Source organism: Coenobita brevimanus, chromosome 39 (assembly GCF_032717465.1).
Source record: "Coenobita brevimanus isolate Jiangsu-jjx chromosome 39, ASM3271746v2, whole genome shotgun sequence".
NCBI lineage: Eukaryota > Metazoa > Arthropoda > Malacostraca > Decapoda > Coenobitidae > Coenobita > Coenobita brevimanus.
In genome coordinates this window covers 14,226,975-14,247,859 of record NC_136992.1, presented here as the reverse complement: position 1 = coordinate 14,247,859, position 20,885 = coordinate 14,226,975, and the positions used below count along the sequence as shown (strand labels likewise).

General features: G+C 43.3%; 1 protein-coding gene across 1 annotated transcript in view; it reads left to right on the top strand.

The window, feature by feature from the left end:
- Positions 1–20,885, top strand: part of LOC145396858 (scm-like with four MBT domains protein 2) — a 196,851-nt gene that overhangs the window by 94,251 nt on the left and 81,715 nt on the right. Inside the window, exon 5 of the mRNA XM_080270146.1 lies at positions 165–343. Within this exon, the coding sequence (XP_080126272.1) occupies positions 165–343 (179 nt within the window). The remainder of the gene's footprint in view (positions 1–164; positions 344–20,885) is intronic.

The window sequence follows — 20,885 nt, the reverse complement described above, 5'->3', positions numbered from 1 at the left end:
GCAGGTGTTGTTGAGTGGTGAAGGACTATGTGATTAGATGGTCATTTGTTCTTTGACACACCTAGCTATTAACCTTTACTGTGCAGGTTTTGTTTGTGAAAGACTGTGTGGTTGGGTGGTCAGTTGCTTTGTTATTCATTAGACTGTTTACCTTTTCTTGGCAGGTGTTGTTGAGTGGTGAAGGACTGTGTGGGTGGGTAGCTACTGTGATGGAGAACGTGGGTGGTCGGTTATTGCTTCGCTATGACACACCTGATTGCTCTGGTGACACCTTCTGGCTCTTCTACCAGCACCCCCGACTACGCCCACCTGACTGGATCCACCATCACCGCCACACATGGAAGTTAGTTTAGAAGAATTTTTACATCAGTCATCCAACTCATGGTCACATCTTATCCAGGACTCTGCAGCCTTGAAAATTTGAACCTCAAAGATCATAAACATCCAAAGTTTGAATAGCTTAATGTATGAAATTGCTACCATTTCATTTTCATTTCCCCAAATGACAGAAATGTTAGTTAACAGTACAGAGCTCATAAGAACAATCTCCTGAGAGTTACTGATGCAGTGTGTGGATGGACAAGTGGCCCCCCCCCCCCCAAGACATAAAGTAACATTTTGGTGAAATGGGAGTGTAGAATTTGCAGTTAAGAAGGAAAGAAGGCTTTCCAGGAATGGAAAAGGAGTAGTAACAAAGAGGAATACATGGCTGCCAAATGTAGGGCAAGAAGAGTGGTATTCAGGGTGAAAACTGACTCTCAGAGAGTTTTACTAGATAACCTACAATGGATTTGCCTAATCCGCGGCAATTAGAAACTGGTACCTACTGGTGGATTACAAATTCCTCAGTTTACAAAGTTAAGAACCAGTGGGAAAAAAGATATTTAGTCTAGCCCCTTGTGGAACCCCCCTACAGCACCCTACCTCCACCTGACTAGCTGCACTCCCTGGCCAAGTGAGCAAACTTCTCTCCTATCTCCACTCAGTGAAAACATCCAAATCATGCTGATAACTGAGAGGAGCCTACTTCTTGGACCCCAGCTGGGTCAAACATCGCATTGGGGGGTTGGGACTGGCCATAACGGAGCCCAGGGAGGGGTAACCTTGACAAAAAAAAAGGCCAGGTAGCGCTCAGAACTCAGGGGGGAATACATGTAGTTGGCGGTTGGTGGGACAGGAGGTAAACCAAACATGGCGGCTGTAGTTTGCACACTTGCCACCAGGGCCGGGCTGTGATTGGTTGCTGGATCTAGGTGTCTGTGATTGGCTAGCAGCCATGGAATATATCATGGGTGCCTGGATATTATAAATCTCCTCGGAAATGAGCCACTTTGGAACCTAGGAACCATGTTTTATTTTTTTTTCCACCAAATAAAAAAAATAGGGAGAAGTTGGGCAGAGGACTGCGGATTACAAATTTGCGGCTTACAGATACGCGAATTAAGTGACTCCACTGTATATAGTGTTGAGAGGAAGAATATAATATTTAACCCCTCCACACCGGGCTATTTATAGCGCAGTCATTCTTTCACTATGGGCATTTTTCCGAAAATAGGTTATTTTCAAATCTTAATATCTCAAAAACTATAGCAGTTAGGAAATCAAATTACAGACCATACTACTGAGCAAATCTTCTTGCAAAAGAAAGTATCCCCAGATCTGTACTGTAGGTCATCATGTTGATGAGTAAGGACGTGATGAAGAGGAGTAATTTTGAGCACGTGGAGCTGGATGTGTTCACGCGTTTTTGTGCAGCCCCGATTTTGGCCTCACTCTCAGCGTGATAACTTCTCCATTGCCAGATACCTAGACATAGTGGCATCCAAGGAACACCCTATGGCACTATCACTGATTCCTCTCCCAGTACAGTATATTGGAAAGAAGATTGGCGAGGGTGGATGAGACAAGGTGTCCATGTGAGATGGGAAGATAATCGGATGAGAGGTTTAAGAAAAAACTGTCCTACACCTGACAGATTCACAGATGACTGAGGTATGCGTGCCTTGGGTGGGAGGAGTCACTCCTGATACTTTGGTGATGAGATCAAGTGGCGGCCACTTCAAACTGTGCTCTGAAAACAAATGCGGTTCCTACCAACACCAGGTGGCTTACTGCCACCCCTTTTATGTCGGTCCAGACCGACTTAGGGGTTAAGGTGGGAAATCAGATGAAGAGGGAAAACAGGAATATCATTGGTGAGCAGAATGTGAAGAATGATGATGGAAAGATAGTGGTGAACAGTAAGGGTATGAAAGATGCCTAGAGAGTGCATTATAAGCACTTGCTGAATGAGGAGTTTGACTGGAATAGGGAAGGTTTGGAGTCAGCAGAGCCAGTGTTCGGCCCTTAGTGTTTGATTGACACTGCTATTGAGAGCAGAGCTGTAGACAGGATGCAGGTGGGGAAGGCCACAGGTGTGTCTGGTTGACTGCTGAAATGCCGAAGACCTCCGGAGATATTGGAGTGGAGTTAGTTACTGATTTGATAAATATGATTATATATGAGTGTGTTGTCTCAGATAATTGTCTGAAGAATGTGATTGTAAATGTGTACAAGGGAGAGGGTGATGCCCTAGAAAAAGGAAATTATAGAGGTATAAAACTTTTGGACCAGATAATAAAGGTAATAGAGAGAGTTCTAGAAGGTGTGATTGGAGAACGAGTAAATATTGATAAGTTGCAATTTGGGCTTATGCCAGGCAAATGGACCACTAATGCCAAATACATTGTGCAACAGCTTCAGGAAAAATATATAGGAAAGAAACTGGATCTTTACTTTGCTTTAGTTGATTTGGAGAACGCCTTTGATAAGCTTCCTAGGGAGGTAGTGAAATGGGCAGTGAAAATGTGTGGGAGTGAGGAGTGCCTGGTTAGAATGTTTTTGGCTATGTTTGTGGGTGGTCACACCGAGGTGAGTGTGAATGGAGATTTGAGTGATGAGCTTTTAGTGAATGTTGGTGTGTATCAGGGGTCAGTCTTGAGCCCCTTGTTGTATATCATGGTGCATGACACCTTCTCCTGTGACTTCAAAAGTGGACTTTTATCTGAGGTTTTGTATGCCAATGATTTGGTGTTGATTGCAAATGATGGAAGGGAGGTGGAGGAAAGATTTAGGAAGTGGGGAGATGGTATGGGGCACAAGAGCTTGAAGGTAAGTGCAGATAAAACAAATGTGATGGCATTTTGGATTGATGGCAGTACTGTCAAAGGAGAGGGAGAGTGTCCATGTGCATTTTACCAGAAGGGCATGGGAAGTAATGCCATCTTGTGCAGTTGTGTTTCATTCATTTTTGAAGGCTCCAACATGCTTTCATGCATCGACCTTGGTGACCTAATGGCGGCTCTCCATGTTGCTCGGTCTCTGGCAGCTTCCCTATTTAATCCTATATACCTGAGGTCACACTCAGTGACCACGTCCCAGATCTTTTTCAGTCTGTCTCTCACTGCCCTACCCCCAACATTAACACTTCTCATTTTTAGCACCCAATTATCAATCCTCATCCTCTCTACATGCACAAACCATCTCAGTCTACTTCTTCTCATCACAACACCAATACACTCCAGTCCCATCCTACCTCTCAACTCTTCCATCACCAACCTATCCTCCCCAGGCCCTGCACTCAGGGATGCACTGCATATCCACCTAATCATCACCATTTCTGTATGTTTGAGCCTGTGAATATCCTCTTCTTTTACTGCCCAGGTCCCACTGCCATAAAGCATTACACTCCTAACACATGCCACATACAAAAATCTCTTAGCATGGAGGGAGAGCCCTCTCATTGTCAGGAGAGGCAACAGCTTCCTGAACTTCTTCCAACCACTCCTCATTCAAGCCACAGAGTGTCTTCCAAATGTCTTCCAGATAACAAAACTCTTTCACGTACTCAAGAGACTCACCATCAAGTTCATTCCTTTCACACCTGGCAATCTCCACATGCTCTCCCTAACACACCACACACATGAAACCAGCATTATCTCCTAGCCTACCTCTAATACCACTACATCTCTTATGCACCTGCATATCACAAACACTGCACAAGATGGAATTATGTCCCGTGCCCTTGTGGCAGATCACATATGGCCACACCCTCTCTTCATTGACAGTACTGTACTTCCCCCAGCCCTAGATACCATCATTTTTGTTATATCTGCATTTACTCTTTAAGTCCTTGTGCCCCATACCATCTAGCCACTTCCTTAATCTTTCCTCGACCTCCAATTCATTCTCTCCAGTCAACTCCAAATCATCAGCATACAGCATCTTCCGTGGGAGTCCATTTCTGACGTTATGTGAGAGGGCTTTAAATACCCTAATAAACAACAAGGGGCTCAAGACTGACCCCTGATGCACAACAACATTCACAGATAACTCACCATTCAAATCTCCATTTACATTCACTCTTACCTGGGTGTTAGCACCATCATACATGACCATAATCACCCTAACCAGCCACTCCTCAATCCAAAGCTTTCTCATTGCCCACTCCACCACCTCTCTAGGGACTCTGTCAAAGGCCTTCTCCAAATGAACAAAAACAGTTTCCTTTTTTTCCCTATATATTTTTCCTGAAGCTGTCAAACAGTGAATATGGCATCAGTGGTCCCTTTGCCTGGCATAAACCCAAACTGCATCTCATCATTATTCACATCCATCCATCCATCAATCAGTCCTGCGTTGCTGCATGAGGAGCATAGGAGCCCAGGGCTAGGCAGTTGGTCCTGACATTTAAGATGAGAGTGACCAGCCTCACTCATCCCTGAGTGGCATTACGTGAGCAATAAACCCCAACCATTCCTTGGATATAAACCTTCACCAGCTCAGTCCGATTGGAGCGCAATAATTACCCACTAAACCACCAGATGCCAAAATTTTGTTATATGGTTACCACCCAGCATAGTAAATGGTTTCCTGGTGTACAGGAAACCATTTGGCTTGTCACACAGTGTAGAGTCACCCACAGGCAGAAGGAAGAGGAAAGAATGAAGAAAGAAACACAGAAGAGGAAGTGTAAAGTCACCTTTAGGCAGAAGGATGAGGAAAGACTTAAGGAAAGAAAGACAGAAGAGGATGGAAGGAAAGAAGGATGGAGGAGGGGAAAGGGCAGACACCTGAGAGCAGCACTAAATCAAGTGAGTGGATGGTGAACGTCCCCTCCTACCACACTCTTTCTCTAATCATACCTTTTAGAACTCTCTTCATTATATGGTTCAGGAACTCTGCCTCTATAATATCCTCTTTCCACAGCATCTCCCTTCCCCTTGTACACATTTACAGTTACACTCTTCAGCCAAGCCTCAGAGTCAACATACTCATTATAATCGTATTTATCAGATCAGTGACTAACCTCATTCCTAAATCTCCTGAGGCTTTCAACATTTCAGCAGTCATCCCAGACACACCTGTTGCCTTCCCCCTCCTGCATCCTGGCTATTGCCCTGCTCACAGTAGCAGCGTCAATCAAAGGCCAATGGCCAGACATTGGATCTTCTGGCTCCAGACCATCCCTGCCCCAGTCAAACTCCTCATTCAACAACCAGTTGTAGTGCTTTCTCCAGGTGTCTCTAATATCGCCACTGTTCACCACTATCTTTCCCTCATCATTCTTCACCCACTGCTCGCTTGTGATATCCCTATTCTCCCTCTTCATTTGATTTACCACCTTAGATATCATATCCTTCCCTTCCCCACTGTTTAGGTTATCAAGTAAAAGTCTCCTAGACTCAGACTTTGCCCTATAGACCTCTCTTCTAGCCCTATGCTTGGCTGTCAAGTATTCCTCCTTGTTACCACCCTTTTCCATTCCTTAAGTGAGGCTTCTACACCCTCATCCCACCACCAAGTTACTTGATATCTTGGGGGGGTCCCTTGACCATCCACACACTGAAGCAGTAACTTTCAAGAGGTTGTTCTTGAGGGCTTTGTACTGTTCGTTAACACTTATATCAATGTCTCCCTGTTCAGCCACCACTCCTCTCATCTCGCCATAGAAGGCATCCCTTATGCTTGGTTTTCCAACTAACATTTTTTCCTCCTAGTTACATGGGTCCTCGTTTTCATCACCTACTCCTTAAGTACCATGTTACATATCAGTAACTTGTGTTGCTGTACACACTCCTCGTTTTCCATAACTTTAACATCCCCCACTAAACTCTTATCAGCCCTCCTGACCAGGAAATACAGGCACATCTCAGTTTAACGATGCAGTTGGTTAAGTAAAAGCCCATCGCCAGGTGGGGCATTGTATCTCAGGGTAGATTTAACGTGTAAAGTATAGGGATGCCCTTTTGAGCCATGGGTTTCCCCCCCAACCAAGTCCTAAACCCACCCAAATGAGTCCAGAAAAAAGTTTAAAGCCAATCTAAATGGCTTAACAGCTGTAAAAGAAGCTAACCTAAGCCTAAAACCAGTACCTGTTTCACTTTTACCCAGTCAAGGTCACTGGAGAATGCGATCTCCAACTTGTAATCAAACTTGGTAGAGAAGAAACAGCAGGATTGAATACAGTCCCACCATCAAATGGTCCTGGGACAATTAAATAAGCATCTTTTATGCAAAACAATAATGTGTGAATGACACAGAATCGTCCAAGGTCCGAATTGTTATGATGGAGAATCGTTGATATTTTGACAGGGAATTCTCTTGATGGGGAATGCGATCAATGATGCGATCGGGATTGCCTTTTCATCGGCCCCTCTCTTTTTTTTTTTTTTTTTTTTTCCACCTGGTTGCCGAGCTCCTTTATTTTCTTCCTGTCTTATTTTCCAACATTTATTTAGAAATTCCTTTGTATTCTCAAAGCGTTTTCCCTTGAGCAGCCCAAATGTAAACATGATTTATTGATCGATGATGCAATCGGGATAGCCTTCTAATCAGCCCCATTTTATGTTGTTTTAGCAACTGTTCTGGTTGCTGACCACCTTTATTTTCTTCTCTCTTATTTTCCAACATTTATTTAGAAATGCCTTCGTATATTCAAAGCATTTTTCCTTGAACAGCCCGAATGTAAACACATGATGTATCAGTTTCACATTTTTTATCAATGCATGAAATATTTACTGTACTTTCTAAGGTTTTTGTAGTTATTAATATTTATTTAAAATTATAATTATGTATTCCATGATAGGTTAGATGACAGTTCAGTGGTCAGACACAAAATATTCTTTGTTGGGTCTCCTACTTGTCCACACTTTTGTGTACCTCGTCTGATGGATGAGAATCCGTACACCAAATGACATTGTTCACTCCACCTATGACTAAAACACATCAGTCTGAGTCTAAACACAATTTATAAATGAACCTAAACACAAATTTTAAGTCTCAGATATCATCAAAATCGGTAAAAAAAAATCAAAACCCATCGCAAAACAGGGTAGGCCTATGATAGGCGGGGTAGGGTGGTATTTCTACCCCTATCACTATTCTGGGGTATCGCATCTACGGGTATCATTAATCGGAGTTTGCCTGTAGTCTATCTGGCTGCTATTTTCATCAGACTCACATGTAATCAACCTATTCTTTCTTTTCCTAAAATGTGTGTTGCACACAATCATGTTCATTGCCTCCCCTAACTCGAGTATCCTTACTCTTTCCTTACTTTTTATACCATATGCATATCCCCCATGTGCTCCTTCATATCCTTGTGCTGCTTCACCTACATGACCATGTAAGTCCCCTTCCAAAATTGCAATCTCATCATCCCCTATGACACTTACTACATGTATTAGGTCATCCCAGAATCTGTCCTTCTCTTCCTCATCCAAATCTTCCTTTGGAGCATACGCTGATAGAAATGCAAACATAATCCCACCGAACAAAAGTTTCACTACTGTTATTTTTTCACTGACTTTCAATACATTCATGACACATTCCACCCATTTTTCCTTAAGTAACACACCCACACCACCATATCCATCTGCCCTACCCTGCCAAAACGACTTGTAACATCCCTCCCTCCCAGCAGTCAGTGTTTATAATACATAGGTGCATGAGAGATGTGGTGTCATTAGAAGTAGACTGTGAGATAATGCTAATTTCGTGTGTGCGGTGTGCCAGGGAGAGCAAGTGAAAATTGTCAGGTGTGAAAGGATTGATCTTGCTGGTGAGTCCCTCGAGTGTGTGGAAGAGTTTTGTCACTTGGGAGACGTGTTATGTGCTGCAGTTGGGGCTGGAGCTGGCTAGAATGAGAAGTGGTTGGAAGAAGCTTGGGGAGCTGTTGCATCTCCTGACATTGAGAGGGCTCCCTTTTCAATGCTAAAGGATCTATGTATGTGGCATGTGTTAGGAGTGTAATGCTGTGCGATAGTGAGACCTGGGCAGTAAAGGAAGAGGATATTCGCAGGCTCAAATGTACTGAAATGACAATGATTATGGTAGGTGGATGTGCAGTGATTCCTTCAGTGTGAGGCTTGAGTGGGCTAGGTTTATGATGGAAGAGTTAAATTATGAATGAGACTGGAGTGTATTGTTGTTGTGAAGAAGAGAGGTAGATTGAGATGGTTTGGGCATGTGAAAAGGATGGGGAATGACAATTCATTTTGTTTCGTTTTGTTTTGACGGCTTCAACATACTTGCATGCGTCGGTGTTGATCACCCATTGGCGGCTCTCTCTGCTGCTTGATCTCTGGCTGTTTATCTATCCAGTCCCTTATGCCTGAGCTCATGCTTAATGACCTCATCCCACGTCTTTTTCGGTCTGTTCGGACAGTTGGGTGCAGAGAATGAGAAGTGTTAACATTGGGGATAGGGTTGCGAGAGGTAAACTGAAAAAGAACTGGGATGAGGTCATAGAGCTTGGTCTTAACGATAAGGGACTGAATAGAGAAGCTGCCAGATATAGCAGCGTGGAGGGCTGCTATTAGGTGACTAAGTCCGGTACATGCAAACATGTTGCTGTCTTTATAAATGAAATTGTTTACTTATTCTTATTGCATAGCCATAGTAGGAAAGCTTCATCATAACTATTTATGGAATATAAGGTATGGTATGTGTAATATAAACAAGATCTGAAGACCCTAAGGTAACTTCTTGTTTAACAGCAAGATCTGAAGACAAAGGTGTCCAAGAACGCATGTGTAAATTTAACGTCTGTCTCAATAACTGTCTAACTGTATGCTTAACTAACTTTCTTCCTTTCAGCTCAGAAGAAGGACCACAGCCATATAGCTGGATAGTTTCAGCTTTAAAGCTTTTTTGGTTTTCTATAAAATGTGTTGCAAAGAAAAAACTGAACAGATTTGAATTCAGTACTTTCCATTAGGCTGTATGGCAAAATTTTAAGCCGGAATTATTCAGCAAACATTTTTATAATAGGATTTTCAACCAAACAGCTGTATTTCAATTGGCTTTTGAGATATTTCAGTTTCAAATATGTAGTTTTTAGAATAAAAATTAGTGGAGTGACACAAGGAAGGAAAGTAGCTAGTGCTATGAAGACCTTGATAAGAAACAGAGGCTTGAATGTTGCAGCTGTGCAAGGCTTACGTGACGTAGTGGTGGTGCTAACTTTAACATACAGATGTGAGACTATGGTGTGGCATGAAAATGAAAAAACAAGAGTAAAAGCAGTGGAGAACTGCTGTGGAATGCACGTTGAGTGCAAGGTGGATAGCATGCAGAATAATGTGATGCACAAAGTGAGAAATTCTGTGGACACCAGAATCTAAAAGAGTGTACTCCCATATCCCAATTTCTTACACACCGATAATCGACGATTTGCTAGACCAAACAAAAGAAATAGGGGAACAGTCTTACAGTGCAAACAATCTGAACGGCAGTCATCTCGCTAGTCCGACACCCCACCACTTCCTATGTTTGAAATGAGTGCGTTCCAACATAGTTGTGATGGTGCAGGAGGCTCTCCCGGTTCTTCCTCCGTGCCCTTTCCCCCCTCCCCGTCCCTCATCCATCCTTCACCACACTCAGCACTGCCAGGCAGGTCTCCTTCCCTGTCCCCCTGCCATCCCCCACCCTTGGTTGTCTCCCTCCCCATCCCCCTACCCTCCCCCACTCTCATTTGTCTCCTGTGTGTGTGTGTGTGTGTGTGTGTGTGTGTGTATTTACCTAACTGTGATATACAGGAAATGAGCTACGCTCATGGGGTCCCATCTTTGCTTCTCAATAAGTCAAATTTTGCATTAAAAACTTGTTTAAGTTTTAAGACTGGATGATCTCTTTGCCCAGGCTATTCCACAGGTCTATGCATCTGTGTGGAAAACTATATTTCTTGATATCCTTCAAGCAGCTTGGCTTCTTCAGTTTCATTCCATGTCCTCTTATTACTCTCTTATACCATACAAGCAGATCTTCTCTGTCAGTTTTATCTACCCCCATCATGGTCCTGAACACTGCATCATGTTGCCTCTCTCTCTCCTTTCCTCTAAGGAAGGCAAGTCCAGCTTTTCCAGCCTCTCTCTGTATGACAGATCTGCCAGACTGAGGACAATCTTGGTTGCTGTTCTTTGTATTCCCTCAATCTTGTTTATATCTTTCTTTTTGTGTGGGGACCACACTACTGCTGCATATTCTAACCTGGGGCGAATCATGGCCACTATCAATTTTTTCATCATCTCCTTATCCATGTAATGAAATGTTACTCTTATGTTAGTCAAGAGTTTATACGTCTCTCTGACTGTCTTGTTAATGTGTTTTTCAGGTGACAAACTATCCTGGACTAGCACTCCCAAATCTTTCTCTTCTCTCGCTTTTGTGATTGGTTCATTACCCATCAAATAATACAGTGATGGCCTCTTAGTATTGTACCCATTTCCTATATTTTACATTTTTTTTGCGTTGAATTTCATTTCCGACATCCGGCTCCAATCATGTATCCTATCCAGATCCTCCTGCAGCATTTTACAGTCCTCCTCAACCTCCAACTTCCTTAAGATCTTTGCATCATCAGCAAACTGACTTGTGTAACTGTTCACTCCATCTACCGTGTCATTTATGTAAATCAGGCACATTACTGGCGCTAACATCGAGCCCTGTGGGACTCCACTTGTTACTGTCCTCCATCCAGACATCCTGTCCATTATTACCGTCCTCATTTGTCTATCTCTCAAGAAGTCTTTCAAAAATTCCTGGAGGTTTCCCCTCAGGCCTCCTATATGCTCTAATATCCACATTAGTCTTATGGGGTACCATGTCGAAGGCCTTCTGCAAATCTAAATACAGTACACACAATCCACCCTACCATCTCTCCTCTGTAGCATGTCAATCACTCTTGAGTAAAAGCTTAACAAGTTGGAAACACATGACCTTCCACTTCTGAAACCAAACTGACTTTCAACCAAAATATTCATCTCTTCCAGATATTTTATCCATCTATTTTTCAGGATTCTCTCACACAATTTTGTGACCATGCTGGTTAGGGACACTGGTCCATAATTCAGGGGTTCTTCCTTGTTTCTTCCCTTTTAAATTGGTACCACATTTGCCCTCTTCCATTCCCAAGGCACTTTCCTCTTTTGCAGAGAACACACAGTTAAACTGTAGATCTTATCCACCAGTTGTTCTCTGCACTCCTTCAGTTACAAGTAGAGATTCCATCCGGTCCTGGGGCTTTCCTCGTATCTTGAGTTTCCAGTAGTTTATACATCCTGCACTTCCACTTTTATGTCTTTTATCACAGCATTTCTAGTCACTCCCTCCCACACCACAAACTCCATTTCATTGATGAAAACCGATTGGAAACATTTGTTCATTATTTCAGCTTTCATTGCCGCAGCTTTATAGACCTTTCCTTCTACTTTCAGTCTGGTGATTCCTTCCTTTTGTTTCAGTTTGCCATTGACAAATCTGTAAAACAATTTGAGTTCTTCCCTTACATTTGTCAGTTATACCCTTTTCAAAGTTCCTTTCTTCCTCTCTGTGTATTCTTATATATTCATTTCTAAGTCTTTTATATGCTTCCTTTGTTCCGCTATTACCTCTCCTTCTCCAGGTGTTCTATGCCTTGTCCCTCTCATTTTTTGCTATCATACAGCTTCTATTAAACCACTCCTTTTTCCTGTTTTCTTTCCCCCTTACTCATGGCACATATTTTTCCACTTCTGAATTATAGAAGCCTAGAAAAATATCCCACTTCTGTATCTCTCTTGATTCTCTGAATTTTCTCCAATCTGCATTTTCGAAAAATGTTCTTAATCCTAGCTTTCCCAAAGCTGTATCTTCCCTGTCTATAAAGCTCGTCTCGTGGCACCACGTTCCCTATTATCATCTGGAACTCAGTGACCACATGATCACTTTTTCCTATAGGACACAGATATTTCAAAGATTCAATTATGTCATGTTCTTTGGTTAGCAGTAAATCTAATCTTGCTGATGTGTCATCACCTTGGAATCATGTCATTTCTTTGACCCACTGCGTCATTACATTTTCATGGCTATATTCAACAGTGTAGTGCCCACGAATCTTCACTGCCTCTTGAGTCCCATTCCTCCCAGTTCACCTCTTTACAATTTAAGTCACCCTTTAGAATTATATTGTTGCTTTTCTCAGTCACTTTATATAGATAACTAATCGTGTCTAAAAACATCTCCTGGTATTCATCGTCATTCCATGTTCTTGTCTTAGGGGGAACATATACTACTACCATATCTCTCTTACCATTCTCTCCAGTTTCTAATTTCATATTTATCAGTTCAGCCCTACCCTATCCCATTTCCACAGTATCAACATTGATGTTGTTCTTCACTGCTATCATCACTCCTCCTCCTGTTTTTTCTTTTCTGTCTCTTTTCCAAAGTTTGTATTTACCCTTCCCCATATGGATATCAATTTCCTCTCTTAACTTGGTCTCTACAAAGCACATAACATCAGGTTCGTGTACCCTCAAGAAATCGTTGATTTCTAACTTTGCTGATATTAACCCTCTCGCGCACGATAAGTTTCAGTAAGTTTTCCGGCGCACGATTTTTTCTGCGAGGCCGCCTGGCCTGGCTGCCTGCGCACGGGAAATAACACATATTCTCTCCTTATTTTCGTCACCCAAACATCAACATACTGCCATGAAACCTATCTCATCTTATTCGTCGATGTTTGTTGTAGTTGATAAGCACCACAAAAAAACAGGAAAACACGAATAAAACAACATTAGGCGGCTGTGGATAAGCATTTCGCTACATCATGTTCACTTCCCAACATCACCATTCGAATGTTTTCCATCATACAGGAAAATGTTATTAGAAGTTTTGATAGAGAATTTCATCAGCTTTCTAGAGAGACAAATCCAGTTGTGATACAATTTGTAGTTTTCGAGAAAAGAGCCAAAAACTGAAAGCCATTTTTGAAAAAAATTCGAGGAGCTCTAATTCTGAACTTTTCTCGCACATCTTATGTTTTTATTGCATAATACTATGCAGAATTTCACCAGCTTTCTAATGAGTAAAAATGGTTTCAATATGCCTCATAGTTTTTGAGTAAATTGCCAAAAACGACTGGGGACTCACTGTCCGTGCGTCACTTTCGTGATGTGCCCATATCATACGCAATATTCCCGCCTACGTAACACCACACCCTTGTGCGGTGTGGTGCGGTGAGGATATGTCCGTTCTCCCCTTTGGGGCTAAGATGCGAATGAATGTGTTTGAATGGATGAGTAAATGGGGAGTGTGTCGTCCTGTCTCGGCTACCTCCCTTTCCTTGGGGGAAGCAGCCTAGGTATATAGATAGATAGATAGATAGATAGATGTAACAACGAATTCTTATCATAGATATTACATTGTTATGTCTTGTACATACGTAGAATTTACTGCTCTTTATCATGATTCTTCAGGAAATCGATACGTCCAATAGTTTTTGAGTAATTGGCCGACCAAGTGAGATTATTCCTCGGAGCGCTTGCAACTTTTACCTCAAGCGAGGAAAAAAACATAATCTGTTCCCCCGCCTTTTCCTACAAAAAAATGCTCCCAAAGGCTTATATTCTGGTAATGAACATACATAGAATTTACTGCTCTTTATCATGGTTCTTACGGGAAATCGATACGTCCAATAGTTTTGGAGTACTGTAATTGGACAACAAATGTAGAATACTCCTTCTCACCCGCACGCGAGATAAAAAAACATTCTTTCCCTGCCTCACCCACGCATACATAATTTCGCTCGTTACGACAGAGGACCGAGTGGCAAGAGTGAAAGATGAGTTTTGGGCGAGAGTAGAAGCATGTATGGACAAATCTGAGAGGAGCGAGAGAGTGTTTTTGATTGGAGACATGAATGGCAAAGTTGGGAATGTATGAGTGGATGGAGTGGTTGGTCAAGTGGGGTGTGCCAGCTGAAGTAGATGGGAATGGAAGTGTTTTGGTGGATATCTGTGCTGGTAAGGGGTTGGCAGTAGCCAACGCCTACTTTCGCCATAAGATGATCCACCGGTATACATGGAGAGTAATGAGGAGGATGGATGGTGAGCTTGTTGAACGAAAGGCAATGATAGACTATGTGTGTGTGGATGAGCGAATGAGAAGACAAGTGTTGGATGCAAGAGTGTGGAGAGGGTGGGGGAATGGAGTCTCTGACCATCACTTAGTGATGGCCAAGGTAAAGCTGCAAAGAAAATGGTTGAGGAGACGAAGGGGAAGACAGGAGGAAACAGCTCCTCTGACAAGAGTGGAGAAATTGCAAGAGAGTGAGAAAATGGCAGAGTATAAGAGCATAGTGGAAGAAAGATTGGGAAGGTATGAGCTAGAGCAGATGGAAGGGGTGGAAGATGTATGTAAGATATTCACGGAAGAGATAGGCGCTGCGTATGAGGTGGTTTGTGGAGTGAGGAGGAGCTGCAAGGGTGTGCGAGGGACAGCATGGTGGAATGATGAGGTGAAATGAGCTGTGGAACAAAAGAAGAAGGCATATAGTGAATGATTAGTGAGCAGAGGTAGGGGAGAAGATGAGAGAGAGAAGAGAGAGGTATACGTAAGCAGGAGAAGGGAGGTGAAGAGACTGGTGAAGGAGAGTAAGAAGAAAGTGGATGAAGAGTTTGGGAGGAATCTGAGTGTGAAATAGAGGGAGAGTAAGAAAATGTTTTGGATGGAGGTAAAGAAAGTAAGGCAGTGTGAAAGGGGAAATAGTAGGGGAGTGAAAGATAGGAATAATAGATTGTTGGTGGAGAAGAGAGAGAAATTGAGGAGATGGAAGGAGCACTTTGAGGATTTGTTGAATGTAGAGAGTGAGAGCAGTGCGAGTATAAGTGGTTGGGGAATGGCTGGGAGAAGAGATGAGAGGAGGGAGGAAGAGATCAGTAGGACGGAAGTAGTGGAAGCGATGAAGAAGATCAAGTTGGGAAAGGCCCCAGGAATTGATGGAGTGTGTGGTGAAATGCTTAGGTATGGGGGTGAGATTGTTGTGGAGTGGATATGGATGTTGTGTAGATTGGCTTGGGAGGAGGGAAGGGTTCCAGAGGACTGGAAATCAGGTATAATTGTTCCTTTATACAAAGGAAAAGGGGAGAGAGAAGTATGTGGTAACCATAGGGGTATTTGCCTTCTTAGTGCAAATGGTAAAATATATGGTAGAATACTCACTGATAAGGTAGGCATATGACAGAGGAGCTAGTTGGAGAAGAACAAAAGAACAAGGGGGATTTAGGAAGGGAAAAGGGTGTGTACATCAGATATTTGTTCTAAGATATTTAGAGGAGAAGTATCTAGAGAAGGGAAAGAAAGTGTATGCTGCCTTCATGGTATGTGGAAGTTATTAAGAATATATGGAGTGGAGGGGAAATTGTTGAGTGCTGTGAAGAGTATGTACGAAGGAGCTAGGGCTACGGTGCGAGTGGATGGTGAGCTGAGTGAGTTCTTTGATCTCAGTGTAGGGCTGAAACAGAGTTGTGGGATGTCTCCATGGCTGTGTAATATATACATGGATGGGGTTGTAAAGGAGGTGCATGGTAAGGCAGTGGATGTGGGGTGGGCTCTAATGAATGAGGGTGAGATTTGGAAGATTCCGGTGTTGCTGTTTGCTGATGATACAGTATTGTTGAGTGAAGATGTTTGGGAGTTGCAAGGTTTGGTGATTGAATTTGGGACAGTGTGTAGGAGGAGGAATCTGAAAGTTAATGTAAACAAAAGTAAAGTTATGGTGTTTGAGAGGAGTGAAGTCACAGAATGTACAGTGAGGTTGGATGGTGAGGATATGGAGAATGTGAGTGCATTCAAGTACTTGGGTAGTGTGATGAGTGGGGATGGAACTTTGGGGGATGAAGTGCATGAAAGGGTACAGCAAGGAAGGAAGGTTGTTGGTTCACTGAAAGCAGTGATGAGAAATAGGGAGGTGCGTATGGAAGTTAAGAAGTCACTGCATGATAGTATTGTGATCCCTACCCTGACGTATGGAAGCGAGGCATGGACCTTGCAAGAGGGGAACAAGTCAAGAGTGAGAGCAGTGGAAATGAGTTACTTGAGAGGAGCATGTGGAGCGACATGGAGGGACAGGTTGACGAATGAAGAAGTGAAGGAACGTTGTGGGGTGGACGTGGATTTGGTTGAGAAGATTAGGAGAAATACACTGAGGTGGTTTGGGCATGTGGAGAGAATGGAGAATGAAAGACTGACTAAGAGGGTGTATGTAGGTGAGGTGGAGGGAGGGAGAGGGAGGGGTAGACCGAGGATGAGGTGGAGGGATGGAGTTGAGAGATATATGAGGAAGGAGGGGGTGAGCTGGGAGGAGGGTAGCCAAATGGTGGGTGACAGAGCGACTTGGAGGTGTTTTGTCTGCGGCCACCCTTTGTGGGATTAGGGCATCGGGCTATAGATAGATAGATAGATAGATACGTTTTATTATTTCCTTTTTTTTTCTTTAAGTATACACGTAAAATATCATAAGGATTTTGATAGTGCTCTCAGACTCTCGACATGACCACTAGTCTTTTTGTTAGGTACTGATACTGAAGCTGAACTTTCTTCCATCTCATGTGTGTATGTAAAAAACATTACTCATTTGTGTAAAAAGTATTGAACTATAGAAATAGGTCAATATACAAATTAACAAAATATGAATAACTCACTTCCTCCAGAGATGTTGAGATACTGGCAAGAGACTGAACGATTTGTTGAAAGATGAGGAGTTATGTAGTGTGTGAGCGTGTGTGTGTGTGTGTGTGTGTGTGTGTGTGTGTGTGTGTGTGTGGGGGCGAGTGTGCATGTGTGTGGGTGAGTGTGTGTGTCTGTGTGTGTGTGTATATGTGTGTGTGTCTGTGGCTGTGATGTATTTTCTCCTTTCCTTGCTATACATTTGCTTAAAACACATGCGATGCACACAATAGCTTTCTCCACGAACATTCACTGCACGACATACGAATATATATATGTGGCTGTGACATATTTCTTGTCTCTGATACTTGCGCTATGTTTTCACTAAGTCAGTCACTGCATGCAATATTTCTCGGTGAACACTCACTGCACTATTTTATATGTTTCACACTAAACCATACGCAATATAAAACACTATCACATGATTCCATCCCAACCTCCTCTCTTATTCCCTTCCCGACTGTATGATGTACGTGACCGCCTGTTTCCTTAGCGACTGTTGCATATCTCTATGGCGTACATAATGCCTGCTATGGTAGGTCAGTTGTTTCACCAATCCAGGCACTATATGTTTTACAAATATAAATATTGGCTTCACTGTAAAAAGGTAAGCTACTCACCATTTACGGGCAGGGTGAAGGAGAGTGGAAACTCCGGTATAACAAACCAGACTCCTCCCTGTAGGCCTAACAGCTCATAACGGACCCCAATGCTTTACAAACAATATACCTATGTTCCATAGACACAATCACTTCACAAATTTTAGTAAAAAACACTGTACAGTGGGGCACCAATTTTCGCGCCTAATTGGGTCCAAAAATAATGCGCGAAAGTGGAATTAGCGAAAGTTGGGGCATTGTCTTTATGGCAAAAAGGCTAATTGGTTCCCGGTTATCCTAAAGTAACATCAGATTTTCATTTTCACTTGCAATACAGTACAGTACTACGCACTGTCGATTCTGGGATGTTAAATATACGGCAGATTTCACTGTTTTTTGCGCCCTTGTCCATGTGCTCAACTATCTTCCTTTTCATTTCATTATTATACTGCCGTTTCTTCACTCCAACACGATACTCTCTTTTAGCCTTGGCCTTTCCTCCCGACTTTGAATGTCCCGGCCACTTTTTATCACCACCACTGCCTCCCGGCCCTCCCCCCACACCACCAGGCCCTTTCCCCACACTACCAGGTATAGTAGAGGCCATTGAACCGTGAGAATCCAACACTATGGAGCTAGCACGCTCTTACACAATGGCGGGAATGGGTGGACAGAGTGTTGACATGACGTCATTCAAGATGGCGGTGGGTTGCGGGCGGGCGGTGCAGGAAATTCAAAGTTCAAAATATTGTCCCAAACCCAAAATTTGTGCGCGAAAATCGATTTTTTTCAAGCGAAAGTGGAAGTTAGGGAATATTTGGTGCATGCCGCGAAAGTGGATTCTGCGAATCCTGCTGTAGCGAAAGTTGGTGCACGACTGTACAGTCACAATATTTCAATAATGGTTTCTGCCTCGGGTGGGAGGGGGAAAATGGCGGGTTTAAAGGGACAACTGACAGCTGGGTAACCCTCCAGCCTGGCTGCTCGTAAGATACTGAGGTTTTTCTGCTACGCAGTGTCTCATCAGAGCAGTCACAGTGTTGCCAATGCCTTACCACAGGAAAGCGTGGCGGTCGCTAGAATGCATCAAAATTTGACACAAATCGCCCAGAAACTTAATTTTTGGTGATTTTTTGTGTGCTTAGGAACGCGATTCACGTGACTGTGCTTCTTTGTAACAAACCACGTGGAACACGAATCGCATGACTGTGCCTGAGAGGGTTAAACCATCAACATTAGTTTATGTCACTTTCAAACTGTTTTCGTTGTTTTTTATATCCTCTTCTCTCCTCACCGTTGGCATCACTTCCTCAATTTCTGATCCATAACTCTCCAATAGAACACTGTCTTCCTCCGTTCTCTGTTCGTTTTTTGCCTTTGCTCCTTAACTAACTCCTTTATTTTAGCTTTCTTCCTCATTTGCATCTCTCCATCTCCAAATATTTTTGAACCCCTCTTTGTCTGATAATTTCCATGTTCTATTGATGATTTCATTTACCATTACCTGGGACTTAAACTTTACCTTCAGTGACCTTGCCCCTCCTTCGTCGTACTTTCCTAACCTAAACACTTCTTCAGTCTCTTCTTAAGCTTTGTTGTTACCCTTCATAACTACTGATATTATCTCTTTAATCTTACTCAGTTCTTCTCTTTCAATTTCTGATCTTACTGTCATACATTTTTCTTTTGCTCCTGAAATTATTACACATATTTTCTTATCTGCTACATCCCTGACTAATGATTCACTACTTCTCAGTACCCTAACCACATTCATACTTTGTTGTTTTATATCCTCTATCAGATTTATATTTCCTTTCTCTTGAATTTTCTTCCATCCCTTGTGTTGCTCCTTGATTTCCTTAATTTGTTCATCATGCATCCTTGATTTTGATTCATGCTCATCTAGTTTCCTTTTCATTCTGTCCCTTTCTTCTTCCAATCTCTTATTTTCCCTCGAGCTGTTTTGTTTCATTTGAGGCAGATTCATTACTCACTTTTAATTCTGTGACTTCTCATTCTTGTTCAGCACTGCGTGTGCAAACTTTTTCCAGTTTATCCTGTAGGACATTGATCTCTTTCTCCTGCTCTAAGGTCCATTCCTGCAACTCTCCAATTACTGCCCATATCTTTTTTAACTCCTGGACATTCTTCTCTGCCATTTTCTCTACTCCTGCCACTCTTGTTTGGTTCAACTTAGTACTTCTGTTCCCACATCATCATCAGAGAAGCCCGGTTCACCAGATGTAAACAAAGCACCGTCCCTCCCTGCCATGATGCAGCCATATGGAAACTTTCTATTTCCACTGTATCTTGTACTCTTTATGACCAAAACCTGTGTTTTTTTTAACTAACGTTCGATGGAACCACCACTCACGCACTCATTCACATAATCACAATAGATTGGTCTCATTTCGCCGCTGATTCAGTGATTATTTCCCCATGATCCAGAAAGAGCTCCGCCTCTGTTGGCGACCTTTGTGCGCGTGTAATTCACCGGGTCGGTCAGGATCACTTGATGGTCATGATCGTCAGCTTTTACCCTCCCGGAAAGGAGCTGAGAGCTCATGTAGTCCGATCTAAGGGCAAGGCTGTGACCTTCACACACCCACACACCCGTCCCCTTGCTCAAGGGGGACAGTAACCACCCACTTCATCAGTGAAACTTTTCGCAACCTGAGCGAGGTGCGAACTCCCGTCTACCAGATGGCAAGCGAGAACGTTACCTCTGCGCCAGCGAGTGTGTGTGTTTGTGTGTGTGTGTGTGTGTGTGTGAGAGAAAGTGAGTGAAGGAGTTAGTGAGATTGGGGGGGGGGAGCAATAGGGCAGTTTGGCTTTCTTATCTCCTTCCCTGGCCCCCTACCCTCCCCCACCCTTGCTTTTCTCCCTCCCCCACCCCCATTTGTCTCCCTCCCCAGCCCCCCACCCTCCCCCACCCCCACTTGTCTCCCTCCCCCTCCTGTGCTTGTCCCCCTCCCAGTCCCCCTGCCCCCCTCCAACCCTGCTTGTCTCCCTCCCTGTCCCCCCATCCTCCCCCACCCCCACTAGTTTCCCTCCCCCACCCCAGCATGTCTCCCTCCAGTTTCCTCACCCTTGCCCACCCCTGCGTGTCTCTCTCCCTGTCCCCCCCAATCCACCCCCACCCCTGCTTGGCGTGCTGTCAGCTGCCTGCCTGGCTCTGGCTGTCAGTTGCCCTGTAACATCTCTCAACACCGCATGTCCCACTACCATACCTTCCTGCATGTGATGTTTAATATCTTA